Source organism: Cavia porcellus, unplaced genomic scaffold, assembly GCF_034190915.1.
Source record: "Cavia porcellus strain 051 isolate PalLab524CR breed Dunkin Hartley unplaced genomic scaffold, mCavPor4.1 scaffold_23, whole genome shotgun sequence".
Lineage (NCBI taxonomy): Eukaryota > Metazoa > Chordata > Mammalia > Rodentia > Caviidae > Cavia > Cavia porcellus.
Genome location: NW_026947506.1, coordinates 41,005,918 through 41,025,592, shown reverse-complemented (window position 1 = coordinate 41,025,592; position 19,675 = coordinate 41,005,918). Strand labels below are relative to the sequence as shown.

Here is a 19,675-nt window from a genome sequence, read left to right as displayed (position 1 = left end):
CTCAGAGGGACTGTGACAGAACCACAGATGCCCAAGGTCAACAAGTATTGTATTCAAAATGGAAACTTTCCCCCTCAATAGCTTTCTGGGCCATCTCCCCCAAAAGATAACTTTTTAAAAGTAATATCAGGGGTATACCCTGATATTTTCCAACTCCACTCTCTCTTCAAAAACAAAACCCATCAGCCACTTAGGTGTGCTAATAGGCCTCACCCAAACACCAGCAGGCTCCTCATGTCCCTGTCCTCCACATGGATCAGGGTGTGAGCAGACCGAGTGGTCACTGGTACCAAGAATACCTTCTAGTGTGACACATTAAAGAACAGAAGAGTAGGCATCAAGTACCACCCCCAGGCACTGCTGTGTGGCAGCGAAAGGTACCTCAGGAGAACAGAAAAGCTGGTGGCTAACAAAGACAGCTGTCAACTGCTCCATCCTCCACAAACACAGTACGCTCCCATCCCAGGACAGCTCCACACCTGTGCCCCATCAGAGGAAGAGGTCTAGAGTCTGGCTTTAGAGGGAAGAGTCAATGAAGGGGAACGTTTCTGAGCAAGACTTCCTAATACCAAATAAAACTGCTTCTAGCAGCACTAGTGAACTTTCTGAGAAGTCTGCAAGCTCAGAGCTCTGGTTCAGGGACTAATCGTTTGGTTTACAGATCCCAGAACCCTGCACCTTGGCCTCAGGGAGATACTAGCCCATTTTTAAACTTCACTTCCATCTTTCCCTCCACCATAGCTGTCTGTCCAATGCCTGAACCCTCATGGTCACTTGCCTGTACCTCCCTTGCTTCCCAAGAAAACAGAACTCCTAACCACTCTAACTTTACACAAAGCAGCCCTTCCCTGCCCACCATCACCTCCCCGTTCCCTCCCTGCATGCCTACATGGACAGCTGATCCTAGAAGAGAGGGACTGGAGGCACCTTGAGCAGCCAGAAGGCAGCCAGGCTCCCCTGGGTGGGGCTACCACAAAGCCTGACAGCATGGGACTGTCCTAATACCTAGCAGGCACAAATCCCCCACCACTACCTACCTGTCTTGCCACCAGGTATCACTAAAATTAGTCACTGTAACTGAAGCTGAACATAATTAATTACATAATTTTGAAGTGTTCAAGTTTAATTCCATTAGAATTACATCATGAAACCAGGGAATTACAAAGGATTACCGACCAAAGGCAAATAGAGATGAATAAAGAAACTCCAAGCTGCCTCCTCACATGGTGAGTCACATCCAAAGTTGAAGCTCGGGTCCCATCACTCCACCTGTTTTTTACACACCTGTGCAGTTCAGCCAGGTGGATATCTGCAGTGGTCACCTCTAGAAGTTCCAGTACCCTGCACCCCAGGTGCCAGACACACTAACCCACTGGTTGCTGAGTGTCAAGAAGATCACACCCTGCCAGTTTGTTCCCTGTTCCTCCCACGGCTGCTATTCCCCAGTTTCTCAGGCCCCAGTGGTGGTGAGTTAAAATGCCATTCACCTGCTCCCATCTCTGCTATGGTCAGTCTGCTCCCAAATGCCAGGGCAGAGCCTAGTCAGTCATCACGACCACTGATTGGCATCCTCTGTCCCAGCCCTATACACCTCTCACAGGAACTGTGATTGCACACCCTCCTGGTTCCATTCTTTACTCCCATCTCCTCACTCTGGTCTGTTCTTCACATGGGGATTCTGGAAAGTCAATCCACCCTCTCCAGAAGTACATCTGAGCCCTATGCTGCCTGCTTTAATTTAGAAACCAGTTACTTCTCAGGGCCTCTGAAGAGACAGACATGAGTCCATAGGGCTTTGCACACAGGTTTCCTTTGCTTGTTCCCAGGTACTAGACACTCACATGTTACTCAATGCTCATCTGTTTTCTGCCTCCCATGTAACAAAATAAGTTCCTTAAGGGGCAGAGACTCCCTGCTTCTCTGGCACACAGCCCTACCCTATGCCCAGGAGATGATAAACAGAATAAACAAGAGCTTGGAGCAAGAGGCCTTGCCTGCCCTGCCACACATCAGACATACCTAGCCACGTCCAGCCTGACCACTCCACATGCCCTATGCCGAGTTCTCCAACCAGCAGGCGGGGGCTTATTCCTCTTGGAATAAGGGTGTCAACAGACTCCCACATGAATCAGGCACTATGCCACATACAGTCAATAGATGAACGTATGAATGGCCCCACCAGTCTATGAAAGAGACCTCCCCACAAAACAAGATAGCAAACAATTTTACCCAAATATGCTACATTATTTCCAGGACCAGTGCATATGTTTTTTCTTTAAATTTATAATTTCAAACAAGGCAAACCACGTCCTCACAAAAATATCTGGCATGCACACACAATAATATCATCTGAATTCAAAGTCACCAAAAAGCTATTTTCCAATGGTAATTCCCTGAGAAAAACAAGCTAAGATCTAAGGAGTGTCACTGTGATCAGGCTGAGGACAAATGTCCACCCACATACCTCTCATACAGTCAGTCTCTCACTGAACATGGCAGCTCCATGGAGGCTAAATACAGTGCTTCTGTAGGGTGTGCCATCCTGATCACATTAGCCGATCTGCAAAGAGCTGAGTCCTTATTACAATGAGGACTTAACGAACTCCACTCCCAGGGGCTTGGAGAGTAGGGCTCCAGTCTCTGCCATTACAGGGTTAAATACAAACAGCAGTACCTAGAAGCCACTAGCTCCCCAACACCCAGCCCTGCATCCTACATCCTGCTAAAATCCTGCTAGAACCTGTCTCTACTGGATAGTGCAGTTCCCACCATCAGCCCTCTCTCCCGCCTCACAGTTCCCCAATATTCTTTCAGCATCTGAGGACACAGGCAAGGTGGCAAGGAGGGCTCCTTTAAGCCCATTTCCATCACTGTACTGGAGCACTGGATAAATGCCCTCTGCTGCCATGCTCATAGGTCCTAAGGATACAACTGTAGTGCCTCTCAGTTTGGCTATGGTTCAGGTCACAGAGGTAACCAGGCTTCACCCTGAAGTTTTTCCCACAGGTCCTCCCACCTGGGCCAACTCAATCCAGAGACTCAGTCCTACCCCAACCTCATCTTGGGCAGCCTCTCGATAAGGGAGTTTGGGAGCCCCCATCTGAATGTCCCTATGGCCTCCCCACAGTGACCCTTCTGCCTCATCTGAGACTCCAGTTCATACACAGCAGTGACCACTAACCCTCCACTGGACTCAGTGTGTGTGTGTGTGCGCACGCGCATGCGTGTGCGTGCACACACACACACACACACACACACGCACGCACAGGATATCAACTGAGAATCTAAACTAGTACCAATGACCCATGCCCAAGGAAATGAAAGCTGGTAGTAGACAAAAACATTAACATTAAAAGCTCCTTTGCTACACAGGGGCTCAAGGGCAGCCTAAACTCCACAGTGAGACCTAGCTCAAAAAAAAAAAAAAAGCTCCTGTCCTTTCACCAGTGGACATAAACAGCCACCACTTGTAGATCCAGCTCTGGAAGCAGTACGTTCCTTTCACCTTCCTTTTACCCAGCATCACAGAAGCCCTAGCTCCAGGATAGAAAAGTGAAGACCAGGGTGGAAATCCAGTTAAAAGTAAATTTTCATCCTATTCCACCTCCAAAAATTCAGAATTCCAGAGCACACACAAAATCTCCAAAAGAACCCTCTGCAGAGTCAGTCTCAACTCATCTTCTCAACCTTAGTACCAATCTCTCTACCAAGTTCAACCTTCCTGCCCAGGGGTTCAACCCCAGGAATCCCTTCTGTCCCCCAAATCCCTTCTGTTCCCAAACAAGTGCATCCTCTTTCCTGCCTGGAGTGGCTCCTCTCCCTCCACCCTTTCCCTGAAGGTACAGGCCCTACCCCGTACAGGAACATCCTGGTTCTTCCACTTCCCTTCAGAGGTCCCCAGCAGCCAATGATGGGACCACCACCAAAATATCCTCATTACTTCCAAGGGCTAAATGAAGCAGCAGCAAAACAGGCAGGCTATAAAGACCACTGTTCTAAAATAGCCGGCCACATACCACAGGGAAAACTTTTGGGGGACAGATGGATGTGAGACATTCCATCAATGCTAACACCCAAACCTGACTGCTTGCTCCTGGCCTTTCTCTTACATTTGTTAGATTCTGAAAACCACACTAAAGTGCTTTCCCTGTGAGTCTCCATTCAGACTCAAAGAATGGATCCCTGTCAATGATGTTCGGCCCAATGCTATCTTTAAAAATGTGGATTTTTGTTTTATGTGCCACAAATAAAATTATGTGTATCTTAGCCACTGCTATGCAAAGAAAGAATTTAACAAATGGGAGTAAAAATGAAACACATTATCTGTCAATAGTTTTCCAAATGCTGTGATTTCAATATAATTGAGCTATCTTTCAAAACATTATAAAGAATCAAGTTTGGGCTGAGGATGTAGCTTAGTGATAGCATACTTGCCTAGCACATGTAGGGCTCCAAGTTTGATTAAAGCACCACAAAAAAACAAAAAAATAAAGAAAAAAAGCTAGCTAGCTAGCCAGCTGAGGCTGTGGATCAGTGGTAGAGTTCTAGCCTTGCATGCACAAGACTCTGGGTTCAATCCCCAACACCACAAAAACAAGCAAACAACAAAAGAGAGGGGAAAAAAATCAAGTTTCTATTCTTAAATTAATTATTTGTGACCGTCCTCAGTAAGAACACTGAGACGCCACAGTGCTCAGGTCCAAGCAGCAGTTACCAATTGTGGGAGCCCCTGCCCTCAGGGCAGACAGAGCAGGACAGCAGATGCACAACAGCTGGAAGGTACTGTTGGTGTTGCAATGGGTGCCAAATGGGTAATCAGAGGTACTACAGGAGGGAGCCAGCATTTAGAAGGAAGCCGCCAAGGTCCCCAGCCATGCTACATCCTTTTTCTTTAAATTGGAAAAGCCCTCTCCCATATTTGGCCAAGTGCACAGAGCTGGGCTCAACTTTCCTTCCTCTTCAGGTCTCCTCCAGCCCACTCCAAATCTCTCATATCCCCAAAGAAGCACAGCTTTTTCCCTGCCTAGGCAACTGAAAGGTAGGTCAATTATATTAAAATGGCAGTGTGTGAAAAACCACTAATAGGTATGCTTTACTTTTACTCCCATTTATTAAATTCTTTCTTTGCATACACTGATTAAAATACACATAATTGTATTTACGTCACATAAAACAAAAGTCCATGCCTGATTTCCAAACCTTTTCTGCAGCCTCCATAGTGCCTCAGGCACATAGCTCTGCGCTGGCCACGTCACCCACTCCTCCAGATAATGAACACAGGGGTAAAGGAAGAATGAAATACATGAAATCAGGCTGGATGCTCAGATGTAGAGGGAGTATGAAAGAGTTTCCTAAAATGAGCAGGACTCTGAGATCATTCCTGCTGGGACCAAAGGTTGAGGTAAAGTAGAGACACCCACCAAGAGCAGTCTGGCAGCCTAAGGAATGTGTTCTCCAGCAGGTGCCAAAGTGAGCCATTGTGGGTATTTAAGAAAAGGCATGACATGACAAAATCAATGGTTTGGGAAGATTAATGTGGCAGCCACATCTATAATGAATTGTGACCTGCTTTGAATGGTCAATTTTCAAACAAAGACTACACACTTGGATTGTGTTGCATTAGAAAACACTTTCAATAAGCAGTCCCAAAACTGACTGCATACATGTGAAAAAAATGTCTCATTAAACTATCTGCACATTATGACAGCACAATTACATACCAACACAGAGCCACATTAAACAATCACAAACCACTTCTAACTCTCCTGACAATGACCTTCCACCATAATTGGCAACATCCTTCCTTTCCTACTCGCACATCAATGCTGACAAACTGGTACCAGGGCTGAGGACTGGGTGGAGAAAAAGGATGACTGAGCTTGCCTTCTGGGATAGCCAGCTCCAGGGGCCAGCTTTACGATTCCACAGCCCAGCTTGCCAAAGTATGGGGCCACCTCATGGTCCCTGTGTTCACTCAAGACTGTTAGGTCTGTGGCCAACCCAATCACCTGGAAGGGGCACCCTGCAGCGGCGCAAACTTCCTGTCTGGCTCTGTGATCTCATACATGCCTCCAGAGCAGAAACATGACTCCCAACCTGAACTTGTCTCCTACTTGGCTAAATGATGTGATGGCATACACTGCTGCAAAAGCGAGGAGCTGAGGTGCAGTTGTAATAAGCAAGTCCAGTAAATTAACATTTCCACACTTGCTTAAATGAATGCTCCCAAGCTCACAATTTTCTATTTCAAAGCTATACAGCTTGTAACCTCTCTGCTGTGTGAACAGAATGGAATCTGACTTTAGAGCTCTAGTCATAATTTTAGTTGCATGCTGTGGACTCAGAGCCTTTCCCTTTGAAATGTCTGTTCCACAGGCTGTTGCCATCCTCTCTCTTGGCAAGGCTAGAGCAGAACAATATAACACCAGAGTACACGGGTTCAAGTTCTAAGTCAGCTACCATGTGGAACAAAACCCAAATGTGTTTCGTCATTACCTGCACACCTTTTAAAATGATACAAAAACTGGTGGTAGAAAAGTCCCTATTCCCAAGGGGAACATAAAAGTCTTCTGTACACTTCATTAAAAATTAAATGTACAGGAAGGCTGGGCATTTAGCTCAGTGACACAGCACCTGCCTGGCAAGCATGAGGTCCTGAGTTTGATTCCTAGTACTCCACCCCCCAAATTAAAAGTACAATTCCATCCACCAAGAATTTAAATTTTCATTTACATTATAGCTTTCTTCTGAGAAATCTCAAAATAACGGAGCTCCACAAATACCTATGGCAAAAAGGGGAGAAAAAATTGTCACATGTAAGAGAGGACAGGTGTGGCAGGGCAGAAGCAGGGCAAGAAACGACAGGCAGAAGTGACAGTAGGAGCTTCAGGCTGGCACTTGGCAGCTGAGGGCGGCTCCGCAGCAGCCCTGCCTTAACCACCAGCCCTGGGGCCTTGCTAATGTTCACGGCTGCAGACTGTTCAAGAGAATGGTTTACTTTTGGTGTCATGTACAAACTCTTATCAAATCATTTTTATCTAAATAGTAATTTTCCAGGTATAGGAGGGAAAGTGGCAATAAATCAAAGAACCTCACAGGTACAAAAGAACAAGTGAGCAAAGGAAGCTAAAATGAATTCACAATTCTTTTGGTCTTGGAATATAAAACTGTTAGAAAAATGAAATAGTCACAGTTTATTAGGGGGAAAAGACCTCATCTAAGAAAGACTGTCTTACTGGAGGAGAAAAATGGGAAGACGCTTTTGAGCTATGGTTAGTTTTATTTTGTTTTCTTTCCCCCATATGCTAGGTGGACAGGATCTTCCATTTAGCAAAGAGCTGTCAACGCCCAGATAAGTTTTTAATGACAGTAAGAATGACATTCTATTTCTCACAATTTCGCAATATTTGTTTAAGAAAGAGCTAGTTTGTCCATTTGTTTTCCCCTTCAACGAACTCAAAACACCTCACAACTATAGATAACTTTTTAAATGTTAAATGCACTAACTTAAAAAAAAGTAAGTACAGCCAAGTAGAGCTGTCTGGAAGAGAACAGGCCTTGTGTTGGTACAGACAAGAAAATGCTAAGAAAGAGCACGCTATTTCCCTGGTGCTTCAGAGTTTAAGCTCTGGTAATTTCCTCCTACATGAATTGCATAAATCACCAACGGTCAAACAGATCCACAATTGCAAGCGTCAGCTGAAGGAGGTTGCCTTATAGAAGACCTGGTGGACACCAGTCTTACAAAGGTGTGGCCAGATGCCTAGGCATTCCCTACTGAGTTTCACAAACACTTTAATAGAAGGAAGCAGGACCTACTCAGTTTTGTGTACTGTGCATCTCTTACAGGTTGGGTTGCTCTTTAGTGGCAGTAAACTCCTGGCAGGAGTACTTCTATCCTCCTTCCTCTCAACCTCCTGCCAGATAGGATTCCTGGCATAGGAAGACCCCCTGTGGGTTGAACTTTACCAGTGTCCCTCGGGGCTCAGGCAACCCTGTGGCCACAGAAATTCCTGGGATTCCTGGGGTCCAGGGCTCTATTAAACACAAATTCTACCAACAGCCTGGGGCCTCCTACAGTAAGGAAAAACTTTCAGACTAACATGAAGAAACTGACAGCCTGTATTTTATGTATTAACATCATTCTATTGGAATTTAATTACAGTAAGAATGAGAATTATTTTTATCAAAGAGCTGTTTGCTTTTTAAAGGAAAAATTCTTAAAGTTTGCAACAAATTAGATGTCTTTCAGAGTTGTTCACTCTCTTTTTTAACTATCATATTATGCACACAGGATACAGCACACTTTTTAAAAATCTGTAAGTCGGGGCTGGGGATTTAGCTCAGCGGCCTAAGTGCCTGCCTTGCAAGCAGGCAGTCGTGAATTCAATCCCAGTACCAATAAAAAGGAAAAAGACCAAAAAAAGGAAAAATCTGTAAGTCAAGGGCCAGGGATTTAGCTCAGTGGCATTAAGTGCCTGTCTGTCAAGCGCGCAGTTGAGAGTTTGATCCCTGATACCACAAAAAAAAAATCTGTGAGTCATAACACAGGTGCTTCAAAGCTGCTCTAGGCATGACACAAATGAGGTTCTCCCTAGTTCTCCCTCAGTTCCAGTTCACTTTCTGCAGGGACACCTTCTTCCTGCAGGGGAGTGCTCTCTTCCACCAGCTTTCTCAGCACCTTGCTGGAAACCAAGACCCAGGGCAGTTCAGCAAACCCAAAATTGCAACAGTATCAGCAGCTCAAAAGCAAATCTCAGTTATCCTCCAGAAACCTGTAACACCTACACACAAATCAAAACTGGCTTCTGAAACACAGAGAAAAAAAAAACAGGGCTATGGAGGAGCTTTCAGGAACACATTTTGAAAACTAGAACAGTAAAAACAATAGACAATTTGAAGGGGCCCATCATTAGTATTTTATTGAAACGATGCCTCAAACCAAGTTAATATTTTTTGGCTGCAATTAAAGCTTGTACCTCTAAACACAGAACTAGTATCTTCTCTTTCAATTCTAAACCACTGTCAGGACATAATAAAATGCATCTACACATGCAGGTTAATATATGTTCACTAAATCAGAAGTCACAAACTCACAATTTCTTTGCTATAAAAGTTATACAAGACAGGTAATAAATCATTTAGTAATGCCAGTAGAATTCCTTTTTCACTCTATTATTTGCAAACACAATTTTCTCAGAGTCTTAACATTCATAGGCATCAGGTCCCACAATGCTCAGCGTTACTGGAACGTCCAGGTAAATAGCTGTGGGCTATAATGAGAGGCTTTGGAGCTGGCCCCTCTACAAATAGTGTCCACAAAATGAGTAGCAACAAGTAAAAGTGTCCCCATGCTTGGCTATAGTAAGACTCAAATACAAGATTCCAGGAATTCCACCTGTTTCCAATTAGATACCAGAATTGCTTGAGTGTTTAAACTACGTGTTCACTTGCTACTTACACAAAACAATTCTTCCGGGTTTCTTGAAAACTTTTAAATGTTAAAATAAGATTAAGGGCCTGGTTTAAACAACCAGAGGCAGGGATATTTCAGTTGAAATTAAAACTATTTCTGCAGTGATAACTCAGAGCTTCAGACAAAACAAAAGTACTAGGTAGACACATTTCTGTCTTTAACGATTATTAATAAAAATCAAGACTGCATGGGGAGAGCAGTTATATTTTTAAGTTATGTATTAAATAATAGCAATTTATGAACCCATATGTTTGAATAAGTTTTATAGTAATTGCGTATACCATTTGTACTATAACACAAAAGATATGTCAACACAGAAGATATAACACAGAAGATACATCAAATACTGTATGTGAAATTTACATGAACCAAATGTGTGTCCTATATAAAACAGGAACATGGGTTAGAATTGAGCCTAGCTCTGTAGGATTTTTCATACAATGGATTTTTCCTTTAAAAATTTACAAATTTTCCCCTAACAAATTTGTCCTTCTTTCATTCTTCTACAGAACTGAAACAAAAATGGATTTTCTACTTCAAGCCTTGTTACTAAGACAGACTGTGGTCTCATCGAGTACACACTACTGTGTCTTCACAGTTCCCACACAAACTCTGGTAGATTTTTTTTTTTTATTTGACAGCAACAGAGTCATTAAAGGTCGTGGGCTCAAGGAGGTCACTATTCGACATTTTTAAGGTTAGCTCTGGGGATGAGAGAAGAATAATTCTAGAGAGGAGCAGGTTTTTTCAAACTTTCCTAAGTTAGCTGATTACTGACACATACATGAAACTGGAGACACAAGCAAAAGGGTCCCTATGCACCCAGCTCAACTGGAGGTGCCCTGGTTAACTTTATCTTTTCAATGACTTACCTTTTTAAAACTCCGAGGTAAAAATTTCAAGCAAATAATAATGAACCCCTCATACCCCCAATCTCCAACACAAAAAGAGGAGCGGCGACAGTGTCATTTGTTTATTCATTATTCTATTAAAGACACTACACATGATACCTTAATTAAAAGATTTATTATAGGGAACAGTGTTGACAGCTGGTAACATACACACTTCCATGACAGGAAAAAAACAAAAGGAGCCAGAAAACAGACTTTGGACAAAACTTAAATTGCTTTCTCATACTGAAAAAGAGGACACCTTTTAAAGTTCACTGTGGCAGGGGACCCCTAAAGGGGAAAATGGGTCCCCATGCAAGGACAATGCTGCAAAGAGAACCAGGGCCGGCAGGCTCCATTCCAAAAAATTCAGAACTCCACAATCACATAACAGAATTACAAATGCGCTTGTTTTAGAAAGTGTCCTCTTTTCAGATGTGTATTTAAAAGATAAATTTATACAATGGTGTTTTTCTTACTTAAAAAAAAAAAGTCTGGTTTTTACAAGTCTGGGATAGGATAAAAACTTGTCCAACTAGTCTTAGCAAGGACAAAGCACCGAAACTTCCATAGCGATAATCTTTGGGACTAAAAAGGAAACCATGTAGAGCACCATTTCCAGATGCCCTCTTCCTAGGCTTTCACTCCAAGTCCCCACAGTGGCTTCAAAACTCAAGAAGCAGAGGGAAAAGAACGTAACCATGACTCACTGGGGCGCTGAAGAGATATGGAACTGCCAGATCTTATCCAGACCCACCGAAGTCTCTTAACTTGGTGAGTCTAGCTGAACCCTGCCTCCTTGCCTTCAGGTGGCAATGCTACAGCAGACACTGGACTTGCAGGCACCCTCATCTCAGTGTTAGAGTCTGGAGAGAGAAGAGACTGAAGCCAATGAACTCGTGATCAAACTGCAGTTTCAGTGGCTCACTTACTGTCTATGGGAACAGAGCGGATGCTCAGCCAGACACCAACTCAAAGACCTCCCCAGGACCCAAAGAAAGGACCAGTCCGACTTTACACATAAACTTCGACATTTCGTGTCCAAAATGACATCTTCAAACATGCAGCTGAGCAGCCACAGGAAATCATCTAAGGCCAAATTGTTATCTGCTCACCAAAAGGCAATAGATGTTTGGTAAAAAGAATGCAGCTTACAGAAAAGATTTTGTATAATGTTGCTGCGTTTTCCAGAACATAAAATTCAGTTAAGTAAACTGCCAGGGAAGCTTAATCAAATCCTACAGCTACATAGTTAAATGTCCTCATGATTCCCCAAAAAAGTAGCTAATCAATGGGTAAGGGATTTTTCTGTATTGGACTGTATTTATATACAGCCCATAAAATCTAGTAACTCTCTAGAAACCAAATCCATTTCCCAGGCAGCTCAGCCCGGATGCTTAAAAAAAAACAACTTCACTGATGTTAAGCTAGGATGTCACATTTAGGAAGACAGGAGGTGGGGGGAATATTAAGGTTTGTCTCTTAAAACTCCAGAACGGGTTTTACAGTAAGCACAAGAATTAAATTATGGTAAAAGGGAGCTATTTTTACTAAAACAGGGTAGACCAATTTATCAAAAATGCCATTCGGCTGTGTTCATTACACTCAGGAATCTAATTTACACAATAGACACTTTGGAGTAATCTATTTTAGTCAATAAATACTCAAACTCCTTTAAGTTCTAATCTTATCGGAAATACATAGTTCACATACTCTTCTTCCTACTTAGAGAAATCTGAGGAAATTTCATAACGACTATGAGTCTGCTCTATCGTTTTAAAATAGGAATGGGAGGAAAACAAGGGCATACAATTAAAGTTGCCAGACTCAACTTACATATGTTTTAATCCAATCCACTTCATTTCTTAAAATCCTGCATGTGTAGTCAGTTGTCTGCTTTACTACCACAGGTGCTGCCGGTGACTATCATCATTCCCCCCGGTTAGAAAAGTTCAGCCAAGTTCACCTCTGTGCACACCTTACAGGCCGGAGCAGCAAGGGCTCCCCAGGGACGCTGCGAGGACCCCGAGAGCGCCAAGCTGCCCTGGGTTCTTTCAAGCCACGACTGTCTCCCTCCCGGGCCCCCAGTGTTCAAAGAGCTTCTGGCCCACGAGCCGCTCACCTTCAACTTGGCTCCGGCTACACACAACATCCACCTGGCAGCGTCCCGGGGCTGTCCGGCCGCCGCGAGCGCGGAGCAGGCACTTGCGGGGCGGACCCTCAAGACGCGCCTGTCCTCTGGGTGGGGGGTGCCAGGCAAGAGCGCACCCCTTGAGCACGGCGACAGCTCGGGCTCCGGATAGCGTTCCTGGGGCTCGGCGCCAGGACCACTTTCCCGCACGCCAGAGTCTATGGGGGGACCCGCGGCTTTGCTTTCGAGAACCCGGGCCGAGAAGGAATCTCGGAGCGGAGGCACCGTGCGCTCCATAGCGCCTGCTGACCCTGCAGAGAGGACAAGACCCCCCCCCCCGCCCCGTTCCCGGTCACCCGGAGGAAGGAGCCGGAATGGAGCGCGCGGCGGATCACTCCGGGCCGCGGGAGTCCCCGCGCGCGCAGCGAGGGCCGCACTGTCTGACCCGCGGCAGTGAGGAAGCGCGCCCCCCGCGCGGGCAGCCGCTCGGGGAAAGTTGCAGCCTTCTCCCGGTCCCGGACGCCGCGACCCACGGCAACGCGTGCGGGACGTCCCAGCCGCCCCTTGTCAAGTTTCCCCGAAGCGCCCCCGCGGGGTCCCTAGGGCGCGGACAGGCAGCACCGCGTCACTCGCGCAGGCACACAAAAGAGCGGGGCGGCTGCGGGTAGCCCCCGGGGCGCTCTCGGGACGTAAACAAACCGGGTGTCTGCGCCGGGTGCCCGAGTAGCGCCGGCGGCCGGAGGCCGGCTGACAGTGGCACTGAGAGGGGCCCGGGGCCCGGGCCGGCCCGGGCAGTGAGCGCGGGCGCCCGCCGGCCAACCGCCCGCCTGGCCGGAGCCGGGCCGCGCCGCCGCCGCCACTGCTGCCGGTGGCCGCTGTGACCCTCCCCCGAGCCGGCGGCACCACAGCGCCACCAGCCCCAGCTCCGCCGCGCCGGCGGCTCCTCCTGGAGAGGCAGGCGCTTCACCCCCCACAGCAACTCCCCACAAACTTTCCCCGGGAATACGGCGGGCCGGGGGCGCGGGCGCGCGGGCGGGAGTCGCCGCCGCCGCCGGGCCGCAGTCCCCTCCCGCCGCCCGCTGCCCGCGCCCCCTCGCGCGCGCGCCTCGCGGGGCTACCGGGCCGCCCCCTCTCCGGTCCCGCGGCGACGGCAGCGGAGGCGCAGGCAGCGGCGGCGCAGGGCGGGGGGGAGCCCGGAGTGGGGGCAGACACCGGGGGCAGCGGTGGTGGCGGCGACGGCTCCCGGCGCCATCTTGGGCTGATCGATGAATTGAACAAAGAGGATCAATTTCTGATCAAGCGAGTTATCAATGGGGGCCCAGGGAGCGAGGGGGACTTGTGCCCGACTCGGCCCCGCTCTCCCCGGCACCCCCTCCTCCCCGCCGCCGCGGCCCCCCGGCGTCCGAGCAGCCTGGGGTCCCTGGGGGAGGCCGCGACCGCCCGCAGCCCCCACCCCCAGGCGCGAGGCCGAGCGCGGAGAAGCCTGACCTGCAGCTGCTGTAAATCAAAGCGCTTCCAATATTGAAACATCGATCCCACATTGGCCGCCATCTTGAGACATATTGAGACGGAGTGAGAGGCTGATAGAGAGGGGGCTGGAGTTCAGGAGCCGCCAGGAGGCAGCAGGCGGGCGGCGCCAAAACCCGGCCTGGAGCCGGCCTCCACCGCCGCCAAGGCGGACGCGGACTCTTCTTCACGGCGCCGTCGCCTCAGCTGCCATGGCGAGCCTGAGTCGGAGTCGGAGTCGGAGTCCTCAGGCGCGGCGGCCGCCAGCCGGCCTGGCGCGCGCCGCCCTGCGCACTCCCCGCGCGGCGACCGCTGGGCCCGCGACCCCCACCCCTGTCTGCACCCCTATCCCCAGTCGTGGCGACCGCGCGCCCAACCCCGAGGGGGCGCTACGGGTCGCGGTAAGGGCTTCGGCCCCCACCGAGGCCCCGGGCCCAGCTTACCTGGGGCGCGCTCGGTCTCGGGGGTCGTGGGCGGCGGCGGAGCGTAGCCCTCCCGGTGCCCCAGCTTGGAAGGTCTGAGGCGGACGTCAGGACAGCGCCCCTTTCCCTCGCTCTGGCCCCGCGACCACTTGCCTGAGACCAGACCCCTCGTGCCCCGGGCCCACTGCAGCAGTGCTTGTGCGAGCGCGCTGGCTGCGGGCGACCTCCGTCCCGCTGCACCCAAGCGGGAACTCACTCGGAGCGCGCCGCGGCCGGGAACCGCGTTTCATGCTGGGGAGCGGATCGGGGGCTGAAGAGCTCTGATTCTCAGGTCGCAGGGGACGTTCATGTCCCACATCGCGCCGGCGACAGTCCCCGCGTCGCACCAGGACGCACTACAGCGGCGATGGCGCGGGGGTCCCCGCGATCTCCCTTCGACCAAACCACTCTGGCTTAGGCCACGACAGAAAAGTCTTGTAGCTCAATTCTGTGTCCCCTCGCGGTTCTTTTTTTTTCCCTCGGCACAAACCCTGAAACTTTTTTGCAGTTCAGGCGTCTCGCTTTCTACTCTTTCTGGTGCATAAAGTTGGAAAGCGTGGGTGCACTCGCTTGAAACAAATGTGGCCCCAAGTTTACAGAAATGCTAAAATGTAAACCAAAAAATGAATTCTCTTTTGATTTCCTTCTTTGCAGAAACCTAATCAAATCACCCGTTTTGTGATCGTCATCTTTAATTGATTACACACACGTGCAAGTTTTAGTTTTCTAGTAGGAATTCTGTACGTTTACTCTCTCGCATTTCATTTAACGTGTAATTAGTTAAAACAAATCCCCAAATTCCTTGATCTTGAAAATTATATGTAAATAAAATGTATGCAATACAAAATGAAAAACGTAAGTGGAAAATAATTGCTTTTCAGCTGAAATCAAGGGTTTAACACTAATCACTGCAGTGAATTTCAGCATTTCTAAGGGAAAGGACTGGAAATGAAAGTCCCCTAAGATTCAGAAAATATATAGGCTCCCAGGTTTTGCACTAGGGCTCGGGGCCTCCCAGTCAACAAGGAGAAATTCCCGAGGTCCGGAAAGGGATCGCTTTGCGTCCCCATCCCAGCCTTTGACTCTGGGAGGCACAGGAAGCAAGTGGGTGGGAGCGCTCGGACGTCTGACCAAGGCGCGTAGCCAGCTGCACGCCGGCACCCGGCTGGACACTGCAAACTTCGAGTGGCAGAAAGCTGCCTTAGTGTGGGGCTTCTGAGCCCGCGCTCGCCGACGAGCGGCGGCAGCTCGGACAGTGCCGCCCGGTAGAGGGCAGCGGCGCCCTGACACAGGGGTCCTTGGGTCCGGGCGCACGTGCCCACCGGCGCGCAGGGCCCCATGCCTGGCCACGCCCTGTCCTGGAGCCAGATTCCTGGAGGGACGAGGGAATGCCACCTTGAGCCATTCCTGTCCCGACGAAATGCCACTTCTAACCATTATTCCCCAGCCTACACTGGGGCCAGCCTGCCCTCCCCTCCTATTTGTGCGGTGGCAGGCAGGCAGGCAGGACCAAGGAACTGCCCTAACAGTGGCTAGACAAATCAAATGTTCAGAAGTTTAAAAAAATTTCTCCCGTGGGGAAGGATCAGGGAAATAGTTTGGATTTGGTACAGATGTTCTCAATCTAATTATCGTGTCGATCCCCTGGGTTTGAACCAAAAAAGTGAAATATATATGACCTGTGTAATACTGCAGAACTACATCTGGTTGGAATTCAGGGTTCTCAATCCACTGCAATATTTTAGAAATAAAGTTGATGAGTATTAAATACTCTTGTTACATCGCTAGTTATATTTAATATTATTTACATGTTAACCTGACTTAGTAAAGAAATACCACACTGGATGACCCAGAGGTCAACCTCTCTTTAAATAATGTTTAGATTTCTTGTACTAGAGTTTTGGGTTATCCAAGCCTTATTGCTCTCTCCAAAGGGGAAAAAAGTTTAGGATAACTTCCAAAAATACAAAACGTGACCATTTTAAAGGGAAATTATTCAAGACAAACTACTGATCAAAAATCATTTTGGCTGACTGAAGCAATCTGCAAATAACTTTTTAAAAGCCCCTTTAAACATACGTTTTTTCTTAAGCAAATCTAGACACAGTAAAAGAGCAAATTGTATCTATTTCTAAAGATTGTTTTCTTCTTTCAGGTTGTCTTCAGTTTCATCATTGTAAAAGTTCAGGGGGACTTTCTGGCATCCAAAAAGAGTGGATTTATAAGCTGTGTTCTGTGTAAAATATTTAGAAAATGTGAAAGCTTTAGGACCTAGCTCTTCACTGATAACCCACAAGGATAGTGTAATAATGTATGTGACCTCCTAGAACATAGTGTGAGGAAAGGGTGGATTAGCAAGATGACTGGCCCAGTACCAAAAAGCACCTTGACGTGTAATGATAGTACTTAGAATGAAGCATAAGAAAAACAATCCAGAGGCATTTGGTCACTTTTGAATATTTAAGCTCTCCCTTTAGGGGAAGAAAGCTCAGAGTTCCCAGTATATGACTAATTAACCACCCCCAGCTTTCAAAATTAAGCCCCCAGTAATCAGATGGGATGGTTGACCAAAATGGTATTTGCTCCTGCCACTTTCTGTAAAATACAATTTATTACCAAATAAGGCAACTACATAACTAATACAGAAGCCCACTGATTACAAATTTCATTTGTTGACCCATGTTATTTTGTCTTAAAGAACCTGATTGGTCACACTAAGATTGTGAAAATGTTAACATACTGTACAGAAAATCATAAAGCATCTTGCAAAGTTCTCTCTTCCTTATCTTTCTTGCACTGGTGAATTTTCCTCTCCCTGACATCTAATGTAGCTTATTAAATATGTTAAGGTGAAAACTGGCAAATTCTCCAAAATATCATATGGGTTGATTTTTAGTAAATTGATCTTCCTTTGGTAGCCCCTTCACATGAAAATATGTTGTATTGTTTCCTAAAGATTCAAATTTAGTCACTGTTCTGATACATTTAACCTAATTCTTTAAGAGAATTAACTATCAAAAAATTTTTCCAAGTTAAAAAATATACTGTAGGATATTATAAAAGAAATTGCCATATTCTTTATCCCTCATTTTAAAAAAAGTGTTTATGTTCTAATTTGTTATGGACTTATAATGTTAAATTTCACCTAGAAACTATCTGAAGGAAGAGTTGAGGAATAAACTATAGTTTTTAACCAAACTACAAAGAAAGGAAGAAAGAAAGAAAAGGGAAAAAGACAAAAAGAAAGAAAATAAGTCAAGAATTTCCTACCCTATATGATATGCTTCAAAGGAAAAATTGAGAGATTCATCCTAAAACCTTAATTAACTTCCTGAACAGTTTTTGCCTCCAAATTAGAACTGGTTTCAAATAGTTTTCAACAAGAAATATTTCAGGTAAGCAAAAATAATATATAATGCTAAATGCTTACATCATGATTTATTCACCAATAACCATACAGACATAGCTATATATGATAAATACAAACTCATACTTTTAATAAGTCATGTGAAGAATCTCAATATTACAAATATAGAAGTTCAAAATCATATAATGTATTCTTTCAACACAACTGAATTTGTAAATATTTTAGATTTAGAAATCTTTAAAGTCAGACAGAAATTTCGAGACACTTTAAATTTGAAAAGGGCCTTTCCTTAAATCAAAGATTATAAATAAACAAAAAAATTATCCTCCCTTTTGTCTTTGACGTCTGTTTTCCAAAATGGTTGGACATCAACTACTGAGATAAATAAAAGGAAGATTCCAGATTCTTGTATTTTTTTGGAGCTCAAGAAACCAAACTACTTTTAATTGTTTTGTTTTTTAAATAATACTTTATGTTAATTATTTCTAAGTACACTATTCACTGTACTATGTAAATACCCTGCAAATAAAAGTACACATTTTGCTACATGTAATTACACGCATAGTACATAATTCATCTCTGTACGCCAAATGTATGTGTAGTTATATAATTGTACCAAGAACCTGCCAAACTTGTAAGAAGCAACTATAATGATTTCTAAGTAGTAGACTCTTCTGTTCACCACCCTCCCGGCCTGTCTCTGGCAAAAACATTTCTTAGTTTCCAAGACCCTCTATGCAATCTTCAAAGACTTCACTTCTGGCACATGCCTTCACCCTGCCTTCCACTTCTGGACCACATAAGTTGATGACTCTCTAGGTATCTTTCTACACCTCTAATGATTCCTTTCTGTGCTCCCACCACCACCAACTGATCTTAAACAAGAAAGCTTGTAGCTTGGTCTTTTGGCTGTGAGTGACTTATACTTGAACATGCATCTGACTAAATGGACTGAACTTAGTGTGTCTTTGGGACTTCCACGTTCCTTGGAGGGAACCTGGAATTTCTCATAACCACACAAGCTTCCAAACCTGCCTTGCCAGTCACTAATCCAGTTTCTTTTACCCAACTTATATTGCAATATAAATGTGTCTGATATTTGGAGTTTATTAGAAAATCACATCTCAAATATAAACTCCTCCTTATGACATGCCCAATATATTTCCTGTATGCTACTGAAATAAATGCCATTCTATATGACTCCATGATGTCACTACTGAATCACGAGAAATTAATAGTGTACATAGTAGTCTGAAAGGGCTTGAAATATGTAAAGCATTATATAGATATCATTATTACCTTGCTCAATGTAAAGTCCAAGTTCTGTGCTAAGACCTTATATTAATTCATTTTCTTTCCACCCAGGACATTTGAGTCACGCGCATTCTATTTATATTGAATTTTCATTATTAATATTACTTTAATAATATCAGCTTGTCATCCAGTATTTTTAATGTACAGTTATGTTTCTGGTGCCACAACATATAGAGACAAGAGCTGAAACATGAGGACTTTTTTTTAGTTGTATTCGCAACACAAAGCAAAGTATTGTTCCCTTTCTCTACAAGCTCCTTTATGACACATCTCTGCAGTTCAATGGTTGGGATTGAATGAAGATTTGTTTTCATGAAATGTAATTAGATTTTCTTTTGTCATAAGCACTGTCAGATTGTATATTATTTTTTCCTGGATAAGTGTGGTTTGTAAGATTTTGAAAGCTTGTTCCAATGGAAAATAGGAATACTGATATTTGTAACAGTGAATAGAAAACTTTTTCCATTCTCCCAAGCTCCATTCACATTAAATATTTGATCTAGTGTCAGTTTTTGAGAATCTGTGTCATAT

At 45.6% G+C, this 19,675-nt stretch overlaps 1 protein-coding gene across 16 annotated transcripts in view; it reads right to left on the bottom strand.

The window, feature by feature from the left end:
* The window catches only part of Cux1 (cut like homeobox 1), a 360,722-nt gene extending 346,400 nt beyond the window's left edge, over window positions 1-14,322 (bottom strand). For 3 of the 16 annotated variants that reach the window (XM_063234256.1, XM_063234259.1, XM_063234263.1), the window contains exon 1: window positions 13,985-14,322. In XM_063234256.1, the coding sequence (XP_063090326.1) occupies window positions 13,985-14,047 (63 nt within the window). In that variant the 5' untranslated portion in view covers window positions 14,048-14,322. Of the gene's footprint in view, window positions 1-12,487; window positions 13,290-13,984 lie in introns of those variants that run through there. The other 13 variants (XM_063234261.1, XM_063234262.1, XM_063234264.1 and 10 more) reach the window with 11 other exon arrangements.
* Window positions 14,323-19,675: the final 5,353 nt, after the last annotated feature.